Raw genomic sequence first — 25,482 nt, 5'->3', positions numbered from 1 at the left:
TTTATTTTAGCAATGGTGGAGTGAGCTCTGTTAAAGTGATTTATCCCAGTTTTCTGAAACTGGACCAGCACGGTTCCTTAACGTGTTTTAGAATGAGTTTATCCACATTAAAGCGTGGATGAAGACGCTGCATTTCACATTTGCAGTGGATCACCTGGTAACAGATCTGGGGGCTGGTAACTGCTCGTACACTGGAGAATGGGGAACAATAAATAAGGGACCAGGTTAACGAGTGGCCTTGCGCTTGACAACCCAAGCCTATATGCAGTGGGCGTGCAGAATGGACAATGTTTGCAAACCAGTCTTGTAACAGTTTCTCTGATCAATGTCTGTCAAGTTCCTGGGGAATCTTCTGCTTTCCAAGGAGAATGAAATGCTGTGGTTCCTTACAAAAGGGCTCTGCCTGAGGCTAGATCTCAGTCAGCGTGATCTTGAAGCCTTCAAGCATGCTCTCCATGTGCAGGATGAACGTGTCCTCATTGGAGTAGTGCTCAATAATGTTGTCATCCATGTTTACCAGGATACTGGTGACAAAGGCAAAAATCAGTATTTTCACGTACCAGAAGAGCAAAAGGGAAAGCCATGCCCTCCACCACACGCACGCACTTAGCTAACCTGACAGTGATGCAGGAAGAGACTCCAGCACACGCCAGTACAGGGACAAGAGCGAGAATCAGCTCTGAGACCTGTCCCACAGCCCCTTACAGCCTTTGGATTACAGGCTGCCACTTGTGGAAGTAGTCACAAGGTAAAGACATAAGGAAGTTAAAATGGAGAGATTCAGATTTACGATAAGGAGCAGCAGCCTAGCTATTCTAAAACCACAGCTGTGGTGCTCATGACTAAATTTACTCGTCTGAAACCCCTGCAGCAAGCGCAGCCTGAATTCTGGTCAGACACAGCCTGGATTTTCCTACCTCTGACACCCCTTGCAGTCTCCATAAACAGTAAGATTTTAGGGTTGTGGGCGTGTATCCTAGAAGTGTTTATACTGTCCAGCATAATGATGCCCCACGTATGGCTTTGATCCCTGAATACTTCTAAAGGCTCCTGCCATAGTTCCTAGCTAGTGTTGGTTTACTTACCCCTTTTTGCTCTTCTTATAAAGTTTTGCAATCTTTTCGACTGGGAGCCCGTATTTCTCAGAGATCTGAAATCAGAACAAAAGAAATATCATTAAAGACTAATGAGGAATAGGATGTCATCACCTCTCTCTGTACATAAGGCATTAAAACACTATCTCTGCAAACTTCAACAAGATAGCTATACAGAAAGGTCTCTCACTATCACACTATAGCTTCATTTAAGGACGATTTGGGGAGGAATAATCCTAAAAGTCTTGATTAAAAAAATACTACCTTTCCCTCCAGAAACTCGGAGACTGTAATTTTCCTAGGTGTGAGTCATCAAAACTGCTTCAGCATCTCCTACTGCTCCACTTGAGGAGTCAACACTCTCCCCAGCTTTGGATTCTACCCAGGAATTTCAATCTGATCAGCATCCTTTCTGCCTCTTCTTGTTCTGATTTTTTAGACTCACGAAAGCAAAGGATCCTTACCCCGGGTAGAAGAAAGATGAGTACCAACACAACAGGACCCGATGGATTGATGGTTCAACAAAAACATTTCTATTTCCCAATGGCATTTCAAAATCTGTTAAGCTAACAGGATCCTTCATCTGTTAAACTAACAGGATCCTTCATGGTACTTCTTTTGTCTGAAAAGTATCTTCAAGGTACCTTTTCCTACAAGAGGGCTACAAGCATGCTACACACAGGATTAGGAAGCTTCTGTATTCATGGAGAGATCAGCTTAGTCACTGGGGTAGTAAAATGATGACAATACTTGGCTCATGTCTGAATATACAGATAACAAGACGAGATGCCTCAGACAAGTCTGTTAACAAGGTAAAGGACTTCTAAAATCAATCCCTTGACTTCCACTCAAGTGATAAAGCAGAAAATAGAGAAAAAATTTTGAAGGGAGAACTTAGCTGACAAACTACCAGCACCAACAAACACTTTGCTGGATTGCTTTGGTACTGCTTTGCAGCAGGGTGTTGAGTGACTTCTTTGGATGTCCATTCTGCAACAACCCCATGGTGTGTTCATGGAGCTCATGTCCCTGAGCCCTCAGTCTGAGACAAGTTTCCTTTCCAAATTATGACTCTTTTTTGAGGGAGCAGGTCTCACCACTCATACTTTTGAAGAAGATTTTCCCAAGAGGCAAAATAATTATAGAAAAAAAGATTATTTCTTTTTGTCAGTGATTAATGTGCTGTGGTAATCTACTGCTAAACAAAGTAAACTTCCTGCTCTTCCCAAGTGAAATGAGGTTGCAGCTAAGTAGCTGACTCTTATCTTCTGCATTAGAGAAGTGGAATACACAATTTAAAATCCTTAAAGACTGCCAAACTTCAGTCACTGTTAAATCCTTTCTTTCTGTTTGTGCTCAAAGTGCTCAGACTTCTGTTGAGAAGAAGTCGTATTTTAGAAAAGTAAATTAAAGCAGTCACGATGAAACAGAAAATGAAAAGCAAATGATGGATAAAACTCAGCACCAAGGACAGATTCAAACAGCCACAGGTTGAACCTCAGGCATGGCTTCCATCCAGAGAGCTAAGGAGCTCTGTGCATGGTGTGGAAATGCATCCGACAAGGAGGTTCCAATGAAGTACTCCAAAATTCAAGGTTTTCCTCCAAACAAGGCAGAATAATGGTGACCAGACTTGCCTTGTCCCTGTGTAGGACACAAAATCTCCTTTCCTTCAGTGCCTCGTCCTGTGCTGCCCATGGAGGGCAGCTGCCTGACCTGAGGCCAGTGACTCCTCTGGGGCAGGCGGGTGTTAGAGTATTCAGCAAATCTTGTCTGTCTTTGAGAAGTTTCCACAGAAACTTCCATGTTTTCCTTTCCTTTCTTACCTTCTAGCTTTGCTTACCAAAGTCTGAGTAGAATGATATCAGGTGTGCAAACTGGTATTGGATTTTTGTATCAGTGGCTTTGTTGTACACCTAATTTTAAGCTTTCGTGTACAGCAGTAATAAAAATGGCTCCATTTCATCAGGCTGTGGAAGAAAATCCTTTGTAATAGTACCAGGAAAACTGCAGCCTGAAACTGCTGAAAACATCACAACTGCTGTGTGAACGTGAGGAAATGCTGCAGCTCCTTCTCTGGGGCGTTAACTCTGAAGCCTAGCGATCCTGTAAAGATGAGGGCTGAAGACACTTTTCACTGACTCCACGCAAATAAACAAGCACGGAGAAAGAGCCCTGTGCCAAGGAGGTTTAACAGCAGCTAATACACAGCATTCCGCACATTCCAGCATAAAACTTCCCTAAGATATTTGGGATACCTAACACTCACCCACACCAAATGTTGCTCAGAGTGGTTTGGGACTCTGGGACACCACTTCCTACACAAGCTCTGGGAGGTAGAGCTGAGAAAGCCCTGCCTGTCACACTGCCTGTGACAGGTGTGGGGTTTATATAACATGGAGGGATTAGTGAGCTTTGGGAAAGACTTCCAGCTGACTGAATAAGCACATTTCTCAGGAACCCCTAAGGATTCAACCAATTATACTAAATGGCGAGCTGCTGAAGCGAGGCTCCGAGTGGGGGTATGGGAGAGCCTCCTACTCACAAGGCTCAGAAAACGAGTCTCCAGTGCAAATGTGCTAAGTCCTGCTGCAGAATCTGAGAAAGCAGACAGCTGGCATCTGCTAGGGCATCTCACTTAACACCCTCTTCTGAAACAGCTTTGATGCCAGCTCAGGGGGAAAAACGCTGCTGGCCAGCCTCCATGCAAAACAGGATTTCTCACCTGATCCCAAGCATGATATAATACAGTAATGAAAGATATCTTTATTTAGAGTATTTTCCTTCATCATCTCCATTTTCCAGTTCCCTGAGTAGAGAATTCTCTGCTTCCCTTAGGATGCCTGAGCTCAGAGTGGCACTGCACCCCCTTGCCATGGCAAGCCTGTCTGTAGCACACATCTGATTGCACAAGCCACCAGAAATGCTTTCTCTGCTGGAGTCAGGAAGACAGTGAAGGCTGGTCGAAGCATGTATAAAAACATCTCTGCTGACTTATTTCTGTGGAGTGGTCTGGTACATTGCCCTACCTTGGTTGGAAGGACACGCAGACATGTATAAATCTAATAAAAGAAGGAATCTGATTGTTCATTTGGAAAGTGAGTATATGAGACAATAAAATAAACATAGGACCTGAGAAAACAGTGTCATTAACCATGGAAAGCTAGGAGAAAGATACAGACCAGGAATAGTGATAAACAAACCAACAAAAAATATGTTTAATATGCAAATAGAGAAGGAGAGCATGAATCAGGATCGTTGGTGTTGCCTTTCAGAATTGGGGATCTATAAAATTCAGAGCCTTGGTTTCTAGGATCTTTATACTGAACTTAGAAGTGAGCATTTAGGATGCGTGCAATTTCCAAATTATATTATTTGCTGTAAAGACTGCAGAGAGAGTATTTAAAAGTATGCAGTTTGACAGCTTTTTGGCATTCACTTACCCATTATATCCTACCAAAGAGAATTAAAATTTCCTGACTGTGTTCCTTTCAGTGATCTGGGACATTTTACAACAGATCAGATTTCTCTGATGCTGAAAACATGCCACTGAGTCAGCAGCTGTGCTGAGAGAGGTATGCAGAAACCTGTGCTGAAGGAGCTATGCAGAAAAGTTCTGGACCAGCTTTGTTTTTATGTTACGCAGTAGCTGGAGAACAGGCATGGAGAGGCACTGAACACTGAAAATAAAATATGAATGTTAGCTTGAAGGGTTATGGAAGGATAATAACTTTTGTGTGAAATTGACTTTTCACACAAAGCCAAAATAAAATTATGTTTATCATGAATCAGATTGCAGCCTCTTCAAGTGAAGCCTAGCTTTTATTGTACAGAAGTGTTCTGCCTAACAACTGGCCTGCAGTCACAGCTAGCTTTACTTTCTGCTTCTGGCCAAATAGCTCTTTGCTGCATGCTAAGTGTTTGATACATACAACAAGACACTGATAATTTTATGAGAGCATGGCTACATATACTTCTAGCACCCAGCTGAGCTCTCTAGGGACACTTTCATCCATTCCCATCTTCTTTCCTACATGTGGCCAAGGCTGGAAATCAGCTCAGTGTCCTACAGGTCAGTTTCATGCCAGTCCCCCCCACCTAAGCAATGAGACACACGTTGGCTTCTTCACTCTTCACTCACCAAATTTCACACATCTACGAGCCATCAGCTCATATGAGTAGGAATAAATGTGAAAATACAGTTACAGATAACAAACACTCAAGTCAAAGAAGCAGAAAAGAGGCAGGCCTGAGTAGGTCACTCTGGAGTGAGGGCTGGAGAAAGCATTTGAGACGGGAGGTATGAATGAGCCGTCTGCACTGCCTCACGAACTGTACGCTGAAAAAGCAACTGCACAAAAGCCATGTGAAATTCACATGGAAACGCTGCATCCTTGGGCCTCTTCTTTAAAAGCTGGCTGTGAACACACCAGTGAGCATTGCAGGAAAAGATTCGACAGGCTCTGAACCATCGGTTCAGAAAGAAGTGTTTCAGAAAGCGGGTCCTTCATCTCACTGCTTCCTCAGCACTGGTTAATTACTGCCATTCCTCAAGGGTCAGGCCTCCAGTAAGTCAGCTCTGCAAGTCTATTTTATCTCAGCAACCCGCTGACAGCACTCAATTCAGAACATGCCAACATTTCGGAGGTGTGTTCCAGAAAGCCCTTATGAAATGCTTTAAATATATTTGAGAGTAACTTCGTCTCTATATTATATCTCAGCAACACGTTTCAAGTCTCAAGATTTTCTTACCAAAGAGGATAAACAACGTGAGGACATTGGATACTTACCGCTTCCATTAGCCCCTTTACTGTGGGTGATTTCAGCATCAAAGCATCAAACACCTCATCCGTCTCCTTCCTCACATACAAAAGCACTGAAAGAGAAAAAAAGTCAAGCTTGGAGCAGGTCCAGTCAATCGAACAGATGAAACACCCCACAAAGAGTAGAAAAACAAATATTAATCCATGACAGATAAAACGAAGTGCTGAAGCTGGTTTTCACTTTAAAAAAATATCTCATATCAGCAGTGATGGAAGACACACTGTGGTTGCTTTGAAAGTACACAAAGAAAATGCAGTTGATTTAATGTAATATGAGAAATCTATATCTTCAGGAATTTAAACCTTCATGTACTTAAACAGGAGAAGCTCCAGGAAAAAAAAATATATAGCTGGGGCTCTATACCTGGGTCTTGGCTTGCACCTCTCCAGGCTGCATCCCAGAGACTGGGAAAGACATTCAGAAAAGGCAAAATTACATGGCAAGAGCAAAGCAGGCAGGTACAAAAAGAGTTAGTTGTAGCTAAACTTCTGAGACAAAAGGCAACAAAAAGGATAGGAAATGGTAATCTGACAGAGATTACATGGCAAAAGCAAAGCAAACACATGCAAAGTGAATAAACGTGAATACTGGAGAAGTGGTTTAGGTGGAATTTCACATTACTCAGGTAAAATAGCAGGTTAAATAAGCTGATGTGAAAGTGATTTTTCCTGAATAAGCTGCCTTTTCAACTAGCAGTATTGTATGTTAGGTACACGTCTACTCTTAGATACATCTGCATGACAGACTGCACTGGTGCCATGATGGGAAAAGGTAATTTTGAAACTCATCACCCTTGGAGTCCAAAGGAGATCTTCATTGGGGGATTTAATTTCACAGGAGGTGACTTGTAGATGGCATTTTTCATAAAGAAGCAATTGTTTGGAAGCTAGTTCTCAGTTTAAGACTGCAGCAGGCCCATTTGCACTGAACTGTAGCTTCTTTGCCCATGTTTTCAAATGGCTGAAAAAAGGTTTAAAACTTGGCTGCCCAGATCAGTCTCCTGTCTTGGTCTACAAAACCAGGCATCGGGGTCAATGGTGGGATTTTTGTACCTTTAATTCAGAAGGACTGAATTAAAGGACTGACCACCTTGTGCCCTGTAATTCTGGCCTGTCCCTGAGAACCCTCCTGCAGGTGAACTATCTCAAAGAGCAGATGCAAGTGAAAAAATAACTCTGTTTTCTGAGTCCTTCAGACTAACCAGGTCCATGCTGCAGGTGCTAAGGCAGCCCACAGACCTTTGTGCTGGCACAACAGCAGGGAGAACCTCAAGCCCAAGGAAAGCAGGGCTGGTAGCTGTGACCAAGCTTTCCTTGACTACATTTGGACTTTTCACAGATTGCCCAGGCACAAATTCTTCAGCTACCAGAGCCACCAGGTGAATTCTGTGCTCCACGGGGATGGTTCACAAAACTCGAGTTCTTATGAATCCAAAATTCTTGAGAATAGTTTAACCTAACTCTCTGAAGAGACAAAAACTACAGCAAAATACTGTTTTGTTCAGGCTGAAAACTGCAGGACTGGAAATCACCCTGACTTGTAACAGGGCTGTTGGATTTATAATTAATAGGAAACTCCCACTGAAGTCTGAGAGGTAAAATGACTTGAAAACTGTTAGTGAGAACACAGAAAAAAGGCCACGAGCCCAGCCGAGTGACTAGCCACGCAGCACAGCTGGTGCAGATTAACATACTTCACATGGCTGGGCACTTGTCCCTCCCTTAGAGGCCAAGGAGATGAAAGACAAATTCAAAAAGATGCGGCTACCTGTGTGAGGATATGAACCCTGTTTGACTGGTGGTTTGCAAAGCCTTTTGGATCCCTGTTCTCGTGAAGGGAGATTATTCTTCCCCTAATACTTTATTACAATTAGCTCCAGCAGCCAGAGGTGAAACTTCAGCTCTTTGGCTGGGCTTGGACCCCTCACTGGGTGCTACTTACCTGTGTTGCCCTGATAATGAGCCACCTTGGGATTACGTTGCCTGCTATGCATATTTCCTCATATCAGACCTGCTCTTTCTCAAATATTACAGCCCCACCTATACCTGCTCTCAAGTTATTGATGCTGATGTACCAAATAAATCTGGGAGAAAAAAATCTGTTACAGCTAAGCCTGGGAAAAACAGCAGAAGATTTTAATACCCGGTGACTCCTGTGGCAAAGACAGGATTGTCAAGTGGGTAGGTTCAAATGGAGCTGCGCTCCAGCAGCACAACCCCAGATGTAGGGCTCCTGATGGCAGGAAGTTCACCAGAGCAAAGGCTACGCTGGAAGAGGCTTGGCCTCCAGCCAGCACAGCCCAAGTTGCGAGAAACACTGAGCAGGAAGAGAGCATCCTCCAGCTTCTCCGGCTCCGTGCCTCTCCTGGATTTAATTATTTAGCATAGTTTTGTCACCAGTTGAAAAACATTTTTTTTCTTTCAAATCTTCCCCTCGAAATGGTTGAAATTCCTGGATGATATTAAAACAACTAACCACAGTAAAGGACAGGAATAATCAAAGCAAATCAATATCTCCCTGCAGGAAACTCTCCAGGGTTCCAGCTGGGAAACCCAGGTGAAACTGCTGCAAAAGACAGATCTTTATGCAGCCCTTGTGGCTGTCCCCTTCTGCTTGATGGAGCTCACATTGATAATGTGAATTTGGTCAAGGCCTTGAGTCAAACAGATACGATCCTGTGGTCAGTGCTGACCTCACATTACTAATTGGAGACTTAATTAAAGGAAGAATATGTTTACATTCATTCTACAGAGATACCAATCTCCATCCTGTAGTCATGTATGCTTCCCCTGCTTCAAGCACACCATCCGCACCAACAGAGAAAATTTAGGATTATGGAAAGTGTTCCTAACAAGCTCAAATGAGTCTTACAAGTGCTATAGATAAGAACAGCTGAGCTCACTTCTACACATTGCTGCCTTGTTGTCTCATAAACTAATGGGTGACCCTCAAAACACGCATGAGTTTGAGTTGCATGGCTTGGTCCAACCCCTGGGTTCTCCAATAAGCTTATGTGACAGAACTTGGGAGACTGAAGGAACGGCAAATATTCTCCAGAGTGCCCAACTGTGGCAGTGTGGTGTTTTATCACATATATAGCTCTGCACTGTGAAAGTACACAAAGCATATTTTGTGGACAAAGCCACCACATGCTCATTCTTACCTCCACACAAATTTGACAGCTCTGCCTAAACCACTGCTTGAATGTTACTCAAGTTAACCTGCACTGAACTGGAAAACAGGAGCTGGACTTCTCTTGCAGCACATACGAAATGTGACTGTGGCAGTACTCTCTAAAGACAACAAAAAGCAGTTAAAGGAAACAAACAATTCAGCTGGGTCAGCTGCAGGATATCTCTCCATGCGTTAATTTTCTAATTGGGTAGGAAAGTTCTGAGGTTTTATTCAGGCTAATCTCAACTCTGCAGTGAGTACAAGCATGAGCTTGCCTGTGTAATGTCTCTGTATTTGACCCAGTGCATCTTGCATATTTGTTTGTGATCCCAGCCAGAACAGAAAAGAGGAGCAAAAGTTAAAAATAAACAACCACAGACTCGCTACTAGAACATTTATGAACTATGTAGCTTGGCCAAGCACCAAGAAACTTTCGAGCTTTTTTGCATTTTATACACACTTGTGTCCTAATCCCTTCTTGAGACAGTCCCCAGTTCTTTCTCGTGTTTATTTTCTGTTTTTTAGCATTCTAGCATTTTTAGCATTACTAGCATTCGCTAAAATGCCTCCTTGTACACTGGCAGGTGTGATGGTATCTTCTCCCATCTGCCCCATATTTGCACTAGCATCAAACAACTGCCTTGGTCTGAGCCAAACAAGTTCTCTGCTTGAGGGCAGAAGTCGCAGAGCATTGGTAGTAACCAACTAGAACAACTGTTACCTCTTTTCAGGCCTTCTTCTTTCATTTGTTTCAGAGGGGATGGACCAAACTCCTCCTCCACGGGCCGGAACATCCTCTTGACCAGGACACTGCTACTAGAAAACACACAACAGGGACCACGTCACGGATAAAACTGTTCCCAACAGAGAAGGGACAAGAGCAGCAGTTATGCCTCACTTTGTTCTCTGGCAAAAACTCCACTAGCTACTCAAGTAACTGCAGAAACTGCACAGATTTAGCTTTTGATGCTTATCTGAATTCTCCGAGCCTCTCAAGTTGCCTGGACTGACTGGCTGGGACAGGTGACAGGAAAATATACTCCGATGTTGCATGCTATTTGAAAAAACACCAAAGGCTCTTAACTGCTTAAATATTTAGGCATGGGAAGTCAGGGGAAAGAAGCAACTAAGAAAGGAGGTGGAGCCGTATTTACACATTGGTTCACCTCCCCTTTTGGGTCAGAGACAGCCTCAGGAAACACTGACCACATTTCCAAAATCCAAGGCCACACAACCCAGCGAGTTTCAAAAAGTCTCATATTTTGAAGTCGCTGTTAGCTGTTGGTGCTCAGCCACCGCCTACCGCAGGCCACCTTCTGCTGGCATTCATGAGCTCAGTTTGTGGGTGTTCACTTGGGATTCGAGTACCTTACAAAAGTATAGAGGTTGCACACATCACAATTAATATTGGCTGACTCTAAAGCCCATATTTTGTGACATCTCTTAACTATTTTAGGGACTTTCTGCAATTCTCCAGTGCCTCCAAAGCCAGACAGTGGGTGCTCCCATTTCCAGCCTTCCCCTCTTCCCAAGAACTCCCATTCTCTCTTTATCTCCTAAGGTACTGGGGCATTTTCTCTGCATTTCCTATATTTGTCACATACACATGTGTGCTGTGAAACAGCCTCCAGGAACAGGGCAAATTTCCGTGCTTCATTATTCATTTTTTTAAGATGATTTGAGAATTCTTATATAAAATACACTTTATTATCAAATATATTGTCCTGACCCTATGTTGAACCTTATGGCTCTTCAAACCATTTTACTTGGAAATGGAAGAAAAAAATAGTATAAAAAGAAGTCAGTTCACAGAAAGGAAAAGAAAGATACCATAAAATAAACCTTCCCACTACCAGTTCCACATATTATTCACCTACCATTAGGGATGGGAGAACATATGGGAAAGGAGAGAGAGGGGACCAGTTTTATCTGATTTCAGGTCTTTATGCCTGAAATCAGATAAATTCTATGAGTTTGAACTGCTAACCACAAAAAATTGTGAAATAACAAATGCCTTACCCTTCTCTCTCATCATCTGTGTTATAGTAAACCTAAAATGAAAGAAAAAGAAATTATTCCCCAAACTCAGACACCTGCTTAACAGAATAATTTCAAATGGGAGAAAAGGGAAGTGGTTTGCAGTTTTTAATCTGTTAAAAATCCTTCTATAAAACACAAACATCTCTACTTCTAATTTGGATCTGGAGAAAGTGCAGCTTGGCAAAACCGCTGTTGGATATCATCTGGTGGAAATACATCAAAACATTTTGACAGGCATTGTCCTCTCCTCTGTTTTGTATCATTTTCCAATTATTTTACAATTCTCTAAATCAGATCACTCCTACCTAAATTATCCTTAATGCAATTTAAGCCACAACACTCGCAAGACTTTTGTAGGTATTTAATACTGTCTGAAAATCTAATTACACAATCAGGACCGATATTAAACCACGGGCCTAATGGAAAAGCAATTGCTAATGGTACAGATGATATTTCTTGCACAGGCTGCAGGCAGGAGCAGAAGCCCAGATCATTGCTTCGTGTAAATCAGTTTAGCTCCCATTTGCTGGGAGCAGGCTTACAACAGCAGGAAATGTGGCTAACAGCAGCAGCAGAGGTATAAAATCACAGTCCACTGCCAAAGGCTTTACACAACAGGCAGCCAAATTCCTTTACGAGATGCCTGCGCTGCGGTTCCAAACCAACAAGCACACCAGGGCTTCAGCTGCTGAGTGTGCTTGGGGTGAAGGCACGGCACTGGAGCCTGCTGGGGCAGAGAGAGAAACCCCAGACAGGTTCCCAGTGCTCGCTCTGGCAAGATGCAACACACATCTGGCTGGCACTGGGAGCCCTGAGTTCTGAACATTACAATGAATCTAGCTCAGAGGTGTGTGTGAAGTTGAATTCTGCATTATCTGAAATTGATTTCAAGTCCGGGAGCTGAAAGTGGCTACAAAACACTGTCATAATAAACCATTCTTACATCAATTGATACACACCACAATTTTTAAAAGTTCAGGATAGCAAGAATGCTGATACTGCAACCTGGGCAGCAGTAAAAGAGAGGGCTGAACGTTGCCTAAGAGCTAGCAAAACTGGGGTATCTCCCAGTTAGTTTAGAAAATTATTTACAGGGTTACATGTACTGAGGAATGCTTCCACCTTCTCCTGTTTTGAGACAAATCCTCGTTCTGATTTGAAAGCCATGAGGACAGAAGGTACCCAGCACTGATATGTGAGGGGGCGTCTTTCCAATTTGGGAGAGTAAGGCAGTGACAGCTGTGATTGCAATGTCTGCACTCTTTGTGTTTTGCTCCACCACAATCCTCCCGGCTTGAAAATAAATGACGATTCCAACTCGGTGTAATTTAATCTTCGTTACTTTAATATTTTGCAGCAAGATGCATGTAAAATTTCATCATCAACAATTCGTCTTTATAAACTCACGGAGAAAGGTCTCATTGCAGTCCCTGAGAGGCTAATAAATAACAGGCTCATATTCAAGAAATTGTCGGAGCTGACCCTATAGTTCAGCTTTGCAATTTACCACCATGCAATAAAGCAGGTCTTTAAAAAGTCAGGTCAGCAGAGACTTCCTCATACTTACTGGGGATAATGATTCCATGACTTCAACACTAAGCCAACACTGGACGTTAGCATTAGTATGATAGATTTTTCCTTCCTATACTGTGCTGTAGAGTGCAAATGTTTTCTTCTAAAGAATTAGCAGGTCTCTAAGTTGTGCCTACAGAAAATGGGCAGTGGAATTTGGGAGCCTACTCTTGACTCCTTTATAGGAGGAGCTTGGTCTTTGTTTTCAGCCATCACAACGAGGGAGATCTCTTTTACCACAAGGTGGCACTTCATCTCATCAAGCCATGTAGCACATTCAAAATAAAACCCCACACAACTAAGACTCAAGTCACAAATCAACCTATTTCAAAATTCCTGACTGCTTGTTCCACTCTTTCTTACTAGCAAAAGAATGACAAAACCACAACAAACACAAAATAGTTACTAATGAAGTATAAACTCCCTCTTTTTGCACCCAGATATAAGAAAGGCATTTGTTTCTTGCAAGCCCTTTGCTAAGTGACTCACCAAGAACAGCATTTACCAAAAATGAGAGGTGAAACAAGCAGCCACCAGTAACAGTGCTTTGTTTTTGTAAAACCTGCCTCAGAGCACGTGCAGCTGGACAGCAGGTGGGCACCTGCTCACCTCATTATCATTTCCTACCTGTCCAGTTCTTTGTAGGTTTCCGAAATGAACATCTGGTATGAAGAGAACTGGCTGGGAATCCAGGTCAGTCATTGTTTTGAAGAAGGTGATATCACTCTTCTTTTGCAGAGGGACTGCACTCAGCTTCCCCTCAGCTGCTAGGAGGATCACAAAGCAGTGTGGTTATGAGAGGGGACACGTTAGGTGTGACTTAGTCCAAACCAGGCCCGTCTTACTCACAGTTATTACATGAGCTTTGGGAGGCCTGGCCTTTGCCTTTCTTCCTGTTCTGCTTCCTCTCTTCATCTCGGATTTTCCTTTCTGCTCCCTGATGGAAAAAAGACAACCACGGACATTAGCCTAAGAGGAATCACCGCGAGCGCCATCCCCTGCAATGTAGCTGAAACTCCAGCTACAGGCACATCAGAAATGCCAAAACAGAGGCCGGTTATCCCATCACAGCTGAATTCCACCAGGTTGTTGGGGAATGTGCAAGGCCAGCCAGCTCCGTATCAAGCATCTGTCTCCCAAACTTGTGCTGGCACACCCAGCAGCCCCCAGGGCTTGTGCCAGCAAGAGGAATAAACTCGTGTGCATCACTGCAGCTGGCTTGGAGGCGATGGGACCTATGGTTTGAGTACTGTGTGGTCTAGGGCTGGCCTGTTGCTGTCACAGCAGGCACACAGGGCACCCTGAACCCAGCACAACGGAGGGCTCAGCCCAAATACTTCGTGTGCGTACTGACGTAAAGCACCTGCAGGATTGCTGTCCTCTTAGATCACGTCTATGTGAAGCTCTTCCCTAAACTCTCAACCACCCACCTTGTGTAGGGGCAGGATAGCTTTGTAAAGGCCTTTGAGGTGTGCCAGTGGAAGAACTCTACTCCAACAGCTTGTTTGCAGTGCAAAGGCTCGTACAGAAACATACAGGCATTTCAAACAGGAAAAAAAAGCCCTGCAGAAACTGGAAGGCAGGGCATCACTACCCTATTAGGCCCTAGGAACTCCTGGGAAGTTGCAGGCTTCTGTTATGTAAATACAATCTCAATAAGTTTAGAAAATAAAAGTTGTTATTGACATAAAAAGCAGCAACACCTCCTTTGAAGTACTCCTAATTTACTTTATAAATATGAATACAGTCATCTTGTGAAGTGTATTAAAGATCCATATGCTCCCAGACAGTCAGCATGCAAAATTAGAGATCTTTTGCAAATTAAAATTAGAAGTTTCTGTAAAAGAAAGTGGAGGGAGGGGGGAAGGGGGGAGCCAAAAATATTCACTCAGGAAGGAAAAATTCACACCACAGCCAATGAACAAAGCTTGAAAAGAAGGCAAGAAAAGATTTGCTCCCGGCTGTGATCTATCAATGGCTTTCCAGAGGCTGGAAGAGGTGGAGTAAGAGACACCTTTTAAAAAATATGAGGGTATCTAACAGAAACATTACCTTCAGATCCAGGCTCCAGCCAGTGCTCACAGAACTCAGCCACAGGCGTTTCATCAGCTCCAAGAGATTCAGAGCTGTGCCCTTATCAATATTGTTTTTGAGGGTTCCTGTTCTTTGACAAAGGGAAGAACACGTCCTCCTGCCCATGTCCTGAGGAGGGCTGACCACAGCCCTGCCTTTTGGTTTCACAGCTCTGACTGCAAAGATTTTCTATGATGGTCTCTGTAACTACGCCCCCAAGAAAGTGTGACAGCTCTGTCTGCACCCACTTGAGCCACGGCACCCAAGCCCTGAGAACACCAATGATTTAAAGCAGGCTGGAGATGAAGCCATCATAACACCCCCATCACCACTACGAAGCTCACGTGTGCACCTCCTTCTAGATGAAGGCCAAAGTGTTCCCCGTGGGGTAGGACAGGCCCACAGACTTCATACTCCTTCCCTCTGTAGCTGCAGACTTACAGGTAATTAGAATTGCACCGTGCCTTCTAACAATCCGGTTACCCTACCGCTGTCCAAACTGGAGACAAGATGGCAGGCACTGCATGTACTCAGAACAACGTGTACTTCGGAGCAAGGAAAACAGGATTGATTTATTTTATTTTGGAACAATATTATGGTATTTGGCCAGACAAATGCTTCTGTTTCTTTTTAGCAAGGCTAATCGCACAGAGAAAATCAGAACGTCTCTGAATTCCCAGTTCCTTCACACACGGTGGCTAAAGCATCTCGCAGTACATAAATATAAATAGGCCTGGTGGCAAGTTTCCCTGACAACCTCCTTAAAGAATAAAAATTATATTCCCTTATCATAATGTAGCATCAGAGATCTGCACATGACAAAAAGATAGCAAGGGCAGAGAGAATTGGCACTGAGAAAACAAGATGTGCACTCTAACAGCTGCTTGGAAGACTGTCTACAGGAAAATAAACATGGACAAAAGACTGGAGAATGAATGGGGAGCAAACAAACGATTACAACCTTCGCAGCCCTTATCTCCATACATTTATGTTACATAAAGCACACGTTGGATCCGAGTCTGTGTTGCTCCCTAGTTTATATGTAATAGAATACTAAAATTCAGTAAGTGCTCAAGTAATTACTAAGATATACGTAGTATGTGCCTCTTAGCTAAATGCTGCTTTATTTCTTCAGAGATTCTCCTTCCACAACGTGTGTGCTGTGTTTCAGCTAAAGGACGTAATTTATCAGCAAATGTTTTTCTTAAAAACTAGCCACGTTTACCTGTGAATTAACTAGGTTAATGTATAAACACATCTACTGGTCCTAAAGAGGCACCATGGCTGCAGACAGACCATTTGTAAGAACACTAACAGGAACAGAAACATTTTCTCTTCCACGTTTCAAACTCAGATACATTTCAGCACTTAGGTGGGAGGAATTTACTGTGTAGTTCCCCTAACTCAGATAATTGTAATAAATTAGGCAGTTTTCTCATCAGCTTCTCTTTATGGTTGTCAGATGGGGGCATAACGATGCAATTCATCCTTCTAAAATGTATAAAATGATTATATGTTCGCTGCTTTTTAAAATGGCCCCGTAATACTTTTCTTTTTTTTTAATTAATCATTACAAAGAGTTGGGCAAAAACTGTCTTGGCTTCATCGCCTTTAGCAAACAGGCAGTAAATCCTGTCATTGTCACTAGAGGGCGAGGAACAGTCTTGGAGAAGAAACAGAGCCCGGGACCCTCCATTAGCAGCACCACATCAACCAGGGCCAGGATTTATTTTGGTGTCTTGGAGAAGATGACCACATCCAGCCCCACCACCTACCTCCTGCCGAGTGCAATGTGGGGACGGTTTCTGCACGGCTCCTGTGCAGACAGAAGCACAACTGCCATGCTGCGCTGGTAATTGAGCTTTGATTCTCCAATCTTTTATTTACTTATAAAAGCACAGGGAGTAAGTGACGTCAGTACACATACACCAGCACCAAGTGAGGGCTGAATCAGGCCTCAGCCTCTCCAAGTGCCAATGAGCACCAATTGTCGGTGAATTGACCTAGATACTTTTCATTCGTTTTCATTCCTTTAATTCATCTTCAGCCCTGCATTAAGTTAAAAAGCTGTGTGTGTGTGCACGCATGTATACGTTTCTATTACACAGACACATATCCCATTATCAATACCCTGGAGCCCTCCAGTTCCCACTCTCAATATAGTTTTGATATGCAGAACGCTTTAACTACCCCTGTGATCTCTTCTACTTTGAGACAGTTTTGATTAAAAGTCTTAGCATTCATTTCCTGCTTCCTCGTCTGGATGTTTGAAGTACCAATTAAGCCAACAGATGCAATGAACATGTATTATTCAAAATCTCCACCAGTTGTGGCTACAGGTCACCCTTGATGAGTTTGTGTTCTGAATTTCCTTCCTTTTTTTTTTTCTCTTTTAATAATTCAAATTTTTCTAATTGCTTTTCAAAAACAGGTAGATGAAAATGACTTGTTACTTTGATATTTATGGAGCTTTTAACATCCACCTGTAGCCTCAAATCTCTAAATATTTGACATTCAAAGTTACAATTAAAAGCGTAGCACTTTGACTGCAAGAAGACCTTGGTGCATACATTTCCATTCATTACTTTCAAAGTTTTTGCTCCAGTAATACAACTGACTGATTAGCCCTCAAGATCTTGTTGTCAAGACAGCAACAAGGGAACTGACTGAAAAAGGGGAAGGAGCAACAGCACAGAGACCAGGAACAGTTGAACTCTTGCCCTTTCCATTAAAAAGTTAATGCTGCGTCTTGCCTGGGGCATGGCCTTTTGCCTTTCTGTTCCCATCGGTAAGATGGGAAGACTAATTTAGATAAATTTTCAAGTCACTTAAATAGATGCAGGCTCCTGAATCCCTGAACCTTGACTAGAATCCAGGCACCAACCTTCCCCTGGAAGATCTTTCCCAGCAGGGATAAAGTCCATTGGCTGCCAGGTGTTAAACATAAATGAAGCATGGTGATGCTACACATCTAAGAATCATCACAGAGATAACATTTCTGAGCAACTGTTTCTACCTGGTGATCTATACAGCTGCCCATGACATTGTCGGACTCATTAAAGCAGGCTCTATGCTTTGATGATGAAAATTACAGCCCAATCTTACTGATTCCCACAAAGGAGTGAGGAAAACCATTGCAAGTAAGAAAATTATGCAAAAGAAGAAGTGAGCAAAAATCACAAGTTACTGAATCACAAAATGGGAATGCTTAACATATTTTTGCAGTTGCCTTTCAATAAGAAAGCCCCAGCAACACCTAAGTTTTACTGACGCTCCCAAAATAACTGTAATCAAACAGAAAAGAAACAATTAGCTGTATCATTGGGACGTGTTTTGTTTTGTTTTGTTTTGTTTCTAGTGTATAGTAAAAGACAGATTAGCAGACTTTTAAGGAAAGGTGCCTTTTGCCATCAGAGACCTCTCCACAAAGTTTGTGTGTTACCTATCCTGGCTGTTAGAGACAGAAGGGATAAAACCATCAGACTGGCACTTGCATGAACCTATGGTTAACTTTCCAAGCAGAGATCTTTACCTTCGTGCATTCTGTGACTATTTTGATGTTCCTGTACCATGAGCTACACCATGCTGTCCTTACACAGTCCAACTACGTTGCTCACAAGCCAAGGAATAAGGGCCAAAGAGGCTGCAAAGCAGTAAAAGAATTGCGTGATAACCTGCCAGGTTTATAATACAGCTGGATCAAATTCTACTGTGCAACTTATAAATTCTTTCAGGAAAAAGTCATTAGGTCTAAATACAGCAATAATAATAAACTGTCAAACAAGGTGTCACCTCTATCCAGGATAATCGTGCTTTCCACTTACCTTATCACAAAAAACCTTGATCTGGCAGTAGGCTCGGTGGATGGGTTTATTGCTGCGGTTGTTGTAGCTGTACGTATCTATCTGGATCATCAAAGGAAGCCCCTTCACTCCTTTTTGCGAGGAGAAGTCCGTGCTCAAGCAATTCACGGTGATGAAAATCTATGTGACAGAGAGATGACTTTAAAAATGTGGTGCAAACAACTATTAAACTTCTGGAAACACGTGACAACAAATGGGGAAACAGCAGCAGGTATCTCCCCAAAATATTTTAATTCAGCCAGTTATCTCCATTCTGACAACTCACACATTTATTCTCCACTTCTCTCCTAAGTCCAGCAAAGATGCTTCCATGCTGGGAAGAAGGCCAGCCTTTTAAGGTGTGTATCAATGCTTTAGTTCAGATCAGGAGATCGCATTTGAGGTGAATCACCTGATTATCCCAACTTACCAGGCTTTGGCTCACACCACAGAGCCAGAACACATAAGCTGGATTCTTTCTGGAGGAGTCAGAGCAGATGTGTCCCAGGAGCACACCTCACATGCTCCAGCTGCTAACAGTTGCTCAGGCCGTGGGAACTGACTGAAGATAATCTCAGATAAAACCTCCAAAACGTGTCTCACGTGGATGTAAGGTCTTTAGCCCTGACTTGTTCCACCCTACAAACCTGCTCCGTACGTTTGTGCTGTTTGTTAACACAGACATAGCCAGATAACCTTGCATTGTCCTTTCCAGCCATCTTTTGGTCTGGCTTGTTCTTCTGACATCTCATTACTCAAATTCAGTGCGGCCAAGCAAAAGTCTTACCCCTTTTTTCACAAATTCTCTTTGCACTGTCATCAGCAGCACTTCATCCTCCAACCTATCAACAGACATCCCTGACCATCACTCTAAGGGTCCTTCCCTGTCTCTCTTCATTTTCCAAAGTGCATCTCACCCTGCCTGTCAAACAGGGAAGAAATTTCTCAAATATTTCTAAAGCTTCTGCCCACCGTTGCCACGCCCTCAGTTCCTGGCAACCCCTGCTCATCTTTTCTTCAGAAACCTGTCTCATGCTTTCCTTCTACACACACTAATGCCTGTAGAAAATCAGTAGTCACCTCCTGTTTTCTACCCACCATCCATACTATGGGACAAGGACGTGTTCCTCCAGCACCTGGCAGAAGGGTCTCTCGCCACCAAGTTCATTTGGGTGCAAAGAAAGCTGTTATCTTGATCTGAATTATCACTAGGATCTTTTCAGTCAGGACAGTGTTTGTGAAAGATGAGATGATGCTGTACTAAAAATGCAGTTGCTTTTCACAGCGAGGATACGTGTTTTACATAGGACTTTTTGCCAGTTGTGTATTAAGCTGGGTCTACTTTTCACTTTTCCTTGGTTTAGAAAACAAAACTCACACAGAAATAAAACAAGCACTGTGAACTAAGAAAAAGGACAGAAAAAAACACCCGTGTGTATTGCCTGAGCCCTGCTGCGGCAGGATGAGCACAGTAAGGCTGAGCTCTGCAGGGACTCCCAAACACGGCCGATGCACACCTCGCTGATGCACATCTCACGGGGCAGATCTGAGGCCCTCGGGCCCCTGGGATCTGGGAAGATTCAGGAATGAAAGAAGCCCTCCCCCTCAATCCACAAACAGGGCTAAAACCCAACACAAGTGAATAGAGTGCAAACACCCCTCAGAGAAAGGCGAGCTGGGAATAAAGGTCTGCGGTGCGGCTGGTAGGGGGATACTTTACCCTAATGGCAGAAGTTACTTTGCAGTCAGGGTGTTTTTTTTTTTTTACGATGGAGCCAGAGCAGCTTGTTTGCCTGACCGAGCTAATGGCACCTCCGCGTTTCTGCTCCTGATTGTATCGCAGAGCTGCATTTACAAATGAAATGGTTGAACTTTAACTGCGGGGAGAGGAGGAAGGCGGGGAAGGGCCCTAGGTGAAACTCTGATTTTGAAACCGATAGTGCTATTTCTGTTTCAAATTACAACTCGGTCTCCTCTGGATCCAAAGGTAAGCGTGGATCGGGGTGCACATGCCTTTGAAATATGATGGCCTGGGTTTTTGTTCGCCTCAAGACTCCTTCACGGTGTCAGCGCAGTGCTTTCAAGTGTGTGTGAACACAGAGCGGTGGAATGAGGCCTGGCACAAAGCAACCCGGGCTCGCTGTGCCTTAGCCCATCCTTCTGCACAGGGATTTTCCAACTGTATGTTAAAATGTGAGAGGGGATGGCTAGGCTCTGCATCGCCCCAGCAGTCTGTTTTTAACTTAAAAAGTTTAATAAAAAGACTTTGTCCCACCTTCTCCGACCACATCCTCCGTGTTTCAGCTCTTCCACTGCCTCCAGACACACGGAGCACAGTAGGAGCGACTGGGGAAGGCAGACTTTCTGGTTTCAGGAGTCCCCGTACAGTAATAACAGATTACTCAGCATGAATAATAGATTGATGCTGTGAGACTCAATATCCTCGTCCTGACACTGCGATACATCAGGATCTCTCTGAGGAGCAATGACTGTAGATTCATGCGTCTGAAGTGTACGATCTTTCCTGTCATATTTGTGCCTCACGGAGAGATGGATGGATTCAAATTAATACAAATCATTTTTGTGGGGAAGAATTTTCCCCCTCCGCTATCTTCTACTAGCCCTCCTTCGAAGCACAGCGCTGACTGGATTTGGAGAAGGAGGGGGAGGGCAGGGCGCAGAGGGAAGGAGATGAGGGCATGACTTGTGTTACTTGAGTTGCCTTTAAGGTTTTTTACTCAAGATTTGCACCGGGGACCCAGGGGACCCTTGTCTATGGCCCTACCCTGCCCAGAAGCTGCCCCCATGCCCGCTGCCTGCCCTGCACGGCCTACACCGCCCTCCCTCCCTGTGCGCAGGCCCTCGGTGCCACAGGCAGCAAAGAACCTCACGGGACGTGGGGAAACATAAATCCCACCTGGCCTTGCTGGGAAGACACACAGGATTAAGAGCCTTCTTCCTCTGGCCTCTTGTACAGCGGGGCTACGTGGCTAGAAAATGTAAGAGTTAAGTAAAACTGACAGTAGCAGGAGTAGAAATCACTGTGTTGTTTTTTTTTCCCCAGGGCCCCGTCTACACTTGACTTAGAACTATTTTAATGGTTGTGACTACGGCTGTACCTGAATTCATTTACAAACATTTCTTTTTTTTTTTTTTTCCTGCACAAACTGGATTTTAGCACCGTTTTGCTATCAGGAACAAGTCGGGGTTGTCATTACAACAACGTCTTTTTTTTACAATGTCAGCATATCTCAGATTAGAGCAATTAATGATAGAGCTCCACCCATCCAGTCTCTAGCTCGGGCATGCCACTGGCAATGAAAAACTAATTTGGAGAAACAATCGGTGCCTGAGAAAGTTTCAGCAGTGGCCTAAGATAAGGACAACACTTCTGGTTGTTACGGAGCACGTCTGGAGGAAGCACCCTCTCTTTCAGGGAAGGCGCTCCTCCACGGTGTATCTGTTATTATGTGAATTGCTGCCTGTTTGTTAAACACAGCAGCATAATTAGCGAGGTACAAGACAGAAACACAGTAACCTGCCTAAAGAGAGAGCAAGGCTCCGAAATGCATTTCCCCTTTTATCACTGAATCCAGCCAGCACGACTCCTGCTGCGGTCTCTCAGCTTATGCACTTTAAAGGTCTCCAGTTATGAAACCTCTAATGTAAGCCTTTTATTACTATTTACATTTCTGGCTCCCATCGACTCGGAGAGAGCCATGGGCAAAAGGGAGGGAAGAGTGTGTTAGAATCAGAAATTTAAGGCAATTTTTCTACTGAATGCTGGCAATACACAGAAACTGTGCTTGGGTGACCGGGCTTTCCAAAATCCTAATAGCCCTGTTTTAAAAGGGTTCGTCTCTCCAGCCTGTAGCAACAAAGAGTTAAATGACTCGTCTCTTTAATAACTCACATCAATCCCATCATTCCTCCCATGCACAAAAAGTGTGGCTTTATAGTTTCTCCTGCCAGCCGTTACCTTATAAATCCCATACAAAGGTAAGACCTTTGTTTTATTTCAATACAAATGTCTCTAGCAAATGTTTACATTACTCTTTTGAAGCTTCCTCAACCCACACCACACCCCGGCAACTACATAAAAATGCCATTTGCCTTGAATCCCAGATGCATACTTACTGAACCATTTGTATACCCTGAAATTTCACCATTATTTGCTATCACTGCTTAACTCTTCTCTAATATATAGAGATGTTTGCACGTGTGCATATCTATATATATAAAAGACATATATGCACGTATACACACAGATACGGCTTATTAAGGCAGCTGCCAAGTATAATACTACATAATTGCTGGCACTAATTCCCCAAAATAAAGTGCTTTTCCTCCAACCTTTAAATTTTGAGAGTAGAGAAAATATTAATTTCCTCCCTAATGAAATGAAATTTGATGCAACTAAAGAAGGAAATGAATAATTAAGAACAAAATAACGCTTGTACTGTTCAAAACTCATCCTGCATATCCCTAACCAACGTTAAAGAAATACGGATTGTCACAATTCAAATCACTGCTAGAGACTGTGCTGTTTTATCAGCTTCATTTTACAACTGTGCCCACTGGAATCACAGCTCGCTTTGGCCCACGATGTCTAAGAACCTAATCCTGCAAATCACTCACTCATTGAAAACACAGCTTATTACTGCATGCTCAATGCCAAAACTCATTAAATAACTGGAAAGGTTCCCAGGGGCTTCAGCGTGCTTTGGATTAAAGATCTACATTTCAGTTAAATATAGTAGGACAATGATTGCACGCAAGTATACACAACAACTGCACGGCACACAACTACTGTACACACCAAAAACCATGTGCCAGCACCCACATGAATAGCTTATCTGCCAACGTGCCTCTTTGCTGCATGTCCAAGTTGCATGGCTTTGCAGAAATCAGTCATTTCTTGCTATCACTGATAGGTATTTTGGTCTGCTTCAAGGTGACAGTTTTCTTCACCGAATGGTTCACTGAAGTCACAACTCAGAATTAAGGCTGAAAAGCACTGCCCATAAAAAACAGACAAATAAACCTTGTTTCCTTGTAACCTTGTTTCAAAGGTTACATCATCCTACCCATTTCAAATTAGCAAAGTATTAATCATAGAGAAGGCATATCTCAAAGAGGTGCTATGATTTATTACAAAAATATCCTCATTTCACCAGGAGTTATTCTGCCTCTTAATTACCTTCCTTGCAAACTCAATTCTGCCAGCAATAAGCAGGCAGAGGTATGTCTATCAAAAAAAAGAAGCTCTCTATTCAAAAGCCTCCACTAAAACTTTGTCAGGCAGCCAGATACTGCAGCAAAATCTTCAGTAGGGCAGCAGCAAGGCAACCAGCTTCCATTTAGCTATCATAAAAAGACTTTAAAAAGATGGTTGAAAAGTCAGCCAGTTCTTGTTAATTGTTATTTGTTTCCTCACCTTCCTTTAAAGAATTCTTTTAAAAATACCAAACGTGGTATTCGGGTTCAACCAAAGGGAACCAACAAATCACCGTGCCCATAAATGCTGCGTATTTATATATAGAAGTAAATAGGGGAGTGAATTGAAGATGGACTATGCAAGAAGTGTTCTGCACTTCCTACCACTGCTTCCTTACTGCTCGGTGTTTTTGTCTCACGAGTTTGACGTGGCTGTAGACCCTTCCCTTCCCAGTTCCCCAGATCTGAACCATAAGCCCCAGGGTAACCTATAGGTCAGAGCCCCACCAGATGAACGTGTCATCCTACAGAAAGGTCTCTGCTCCCCCAAAAGGGCCCAACTCTGCTCTCCTGGAAGACAAAGGGAACTGTTGTCACTGACTTCTGGTACACCTGAGGAAATAAAGTGACTTGTGTGCTGTTTCCCCTAGTCCCCAAACAGCAAAGGAGGTATTATTCCACAGTTCAACCAGCGCTGTACAAGATCTCCTCTTTCCTTCCAGCTCCTTTCAGAAGACGAGGGCACAAGGAGCTGGAGGCAACACCTCGGTTCCCCCCATGGTCCCGAGGCGACAGAGACACCTCTGTCTGTATCCTTTGAACGCTCATTTCCTTCACACGAGATCCAACTGGGATGCTGCCTTAGGAAACTTCAGCAGAACAACTGCTAATGGGTGGCTTCTGGGTGTCGTGCTCGGGCTGTCGTACCCCCATCCTGCAGGGCTCCCAGGAGGAAGGAATAGCTCGGCTCGAGTGTGGGAGGAGAAAAAAATCTGGATTCGAATCAAGTGCCCTCCAGGTGGAGCATGCAAGTGAGAAATCCGATGCTGGAGATAAGTCTTCCTGGATGCAGGATTTAGTCTCCCGAGAGAGACGGGGATATTTGGTTAGGTAAGCTCTGGTTCTGTTTGATTTTAAAGATCGCTCCCCTGTGCGGTTCCAAGGTCTGGTCTGTTGGTTTTTTGTTGTTGTTTTTTTTTTTTTTTAATTTCTTCCCGGGCCAGTAGAGCGCTTCATCACATAAAGTCTCAGAGGCCCTGGCAAGAACTGCTCTGTGCCGCTTTTGTCTGACTCGGATGAGAAAGGTCTTTGTGCCTGTGAGGTTAGTTTTAATCTTGAAATTGTGGTGAAAAGGGAAAACAACACTGAGCAGAAACAATGGGGCCAGTTTAAAGATCGTCGCTCAAAATGCTTAAGAAAGGAGAGTCTGTAATTAGGGCTGGAAAATCTTCATCTCTCCCGGATGAGGTAATTGCTGGAGAAAAAGCTGCCTTCGGTGACGTGACTCCGAGTCCACAGCTTTCAAACACCGCAGGGGGATCCTATGGGAATCCCCACACTGTGTGCAACTGGTTATTTTATTAAAGCCTCCAACAAGAACAAGCATGTGTGTACGTGTACACGTGTGTGTGTGTGGTGGGGGAGTC

General features: G+C 43.5%; 1 protein-coding gene across 1 annotated transcript in view; it reads right to left on the bottom strand.

The window, feature by feature from the left end:
* Nucleotides 1-409: 409 nt before the first annotated feature.
* Nucleotides 410-25,482, bottom strand: part of GRHL2 (grainyhead like transcription factor 2) — a gene marked incomplete at both ends in the record, with an annotated part of 44,604 nt that continues 19,531 nt past the window's right edge. Inside the window, 8 exons of the mRNA XM_084306782.1 lie at nt 410-524; nt 1,086-1,150; nt 5,885-5,970; nt 9,814-9,908; nt 11,112-11,143; nt 13,332-13,471; nt 13,554-13,641; nt 18,602-18,760. Of these exons, the coding sequence (XP_084162908.1) occupies nt 410-524; nt 1,086-1,150; nt 5,885-5,970; nt 9,814-9,908; nt 11,112-11,143; nt 13,332-13,471; nt 13,554-13,641; nt 18,602-18,760 (780 nt within the window). The remainder of the gene's footprint in view (nt 525-1,085; nt 1,151-5,884; nt 5,971-9,813; nt 9,909-11,111; nt 11,144-13,331; nt 13,472-13,553; nt 13,642-18,601; nt 18,761-25,482) is intronic.

Source organism: Netta rufina (assembly GCF_964035555.1).
Source record: "Netta rufina genome assembly, chromosome: 2".
Classification (NCBI taxonomy): domain Eukaryota; kingdom Metazoa; phylum Chordata; class Aves; order Anseriformes; family Anatidae; genus Netta; species Netta rufina.
This window is presented reverse-complemented; position numbering and strand designations above follow the sequence as displayed.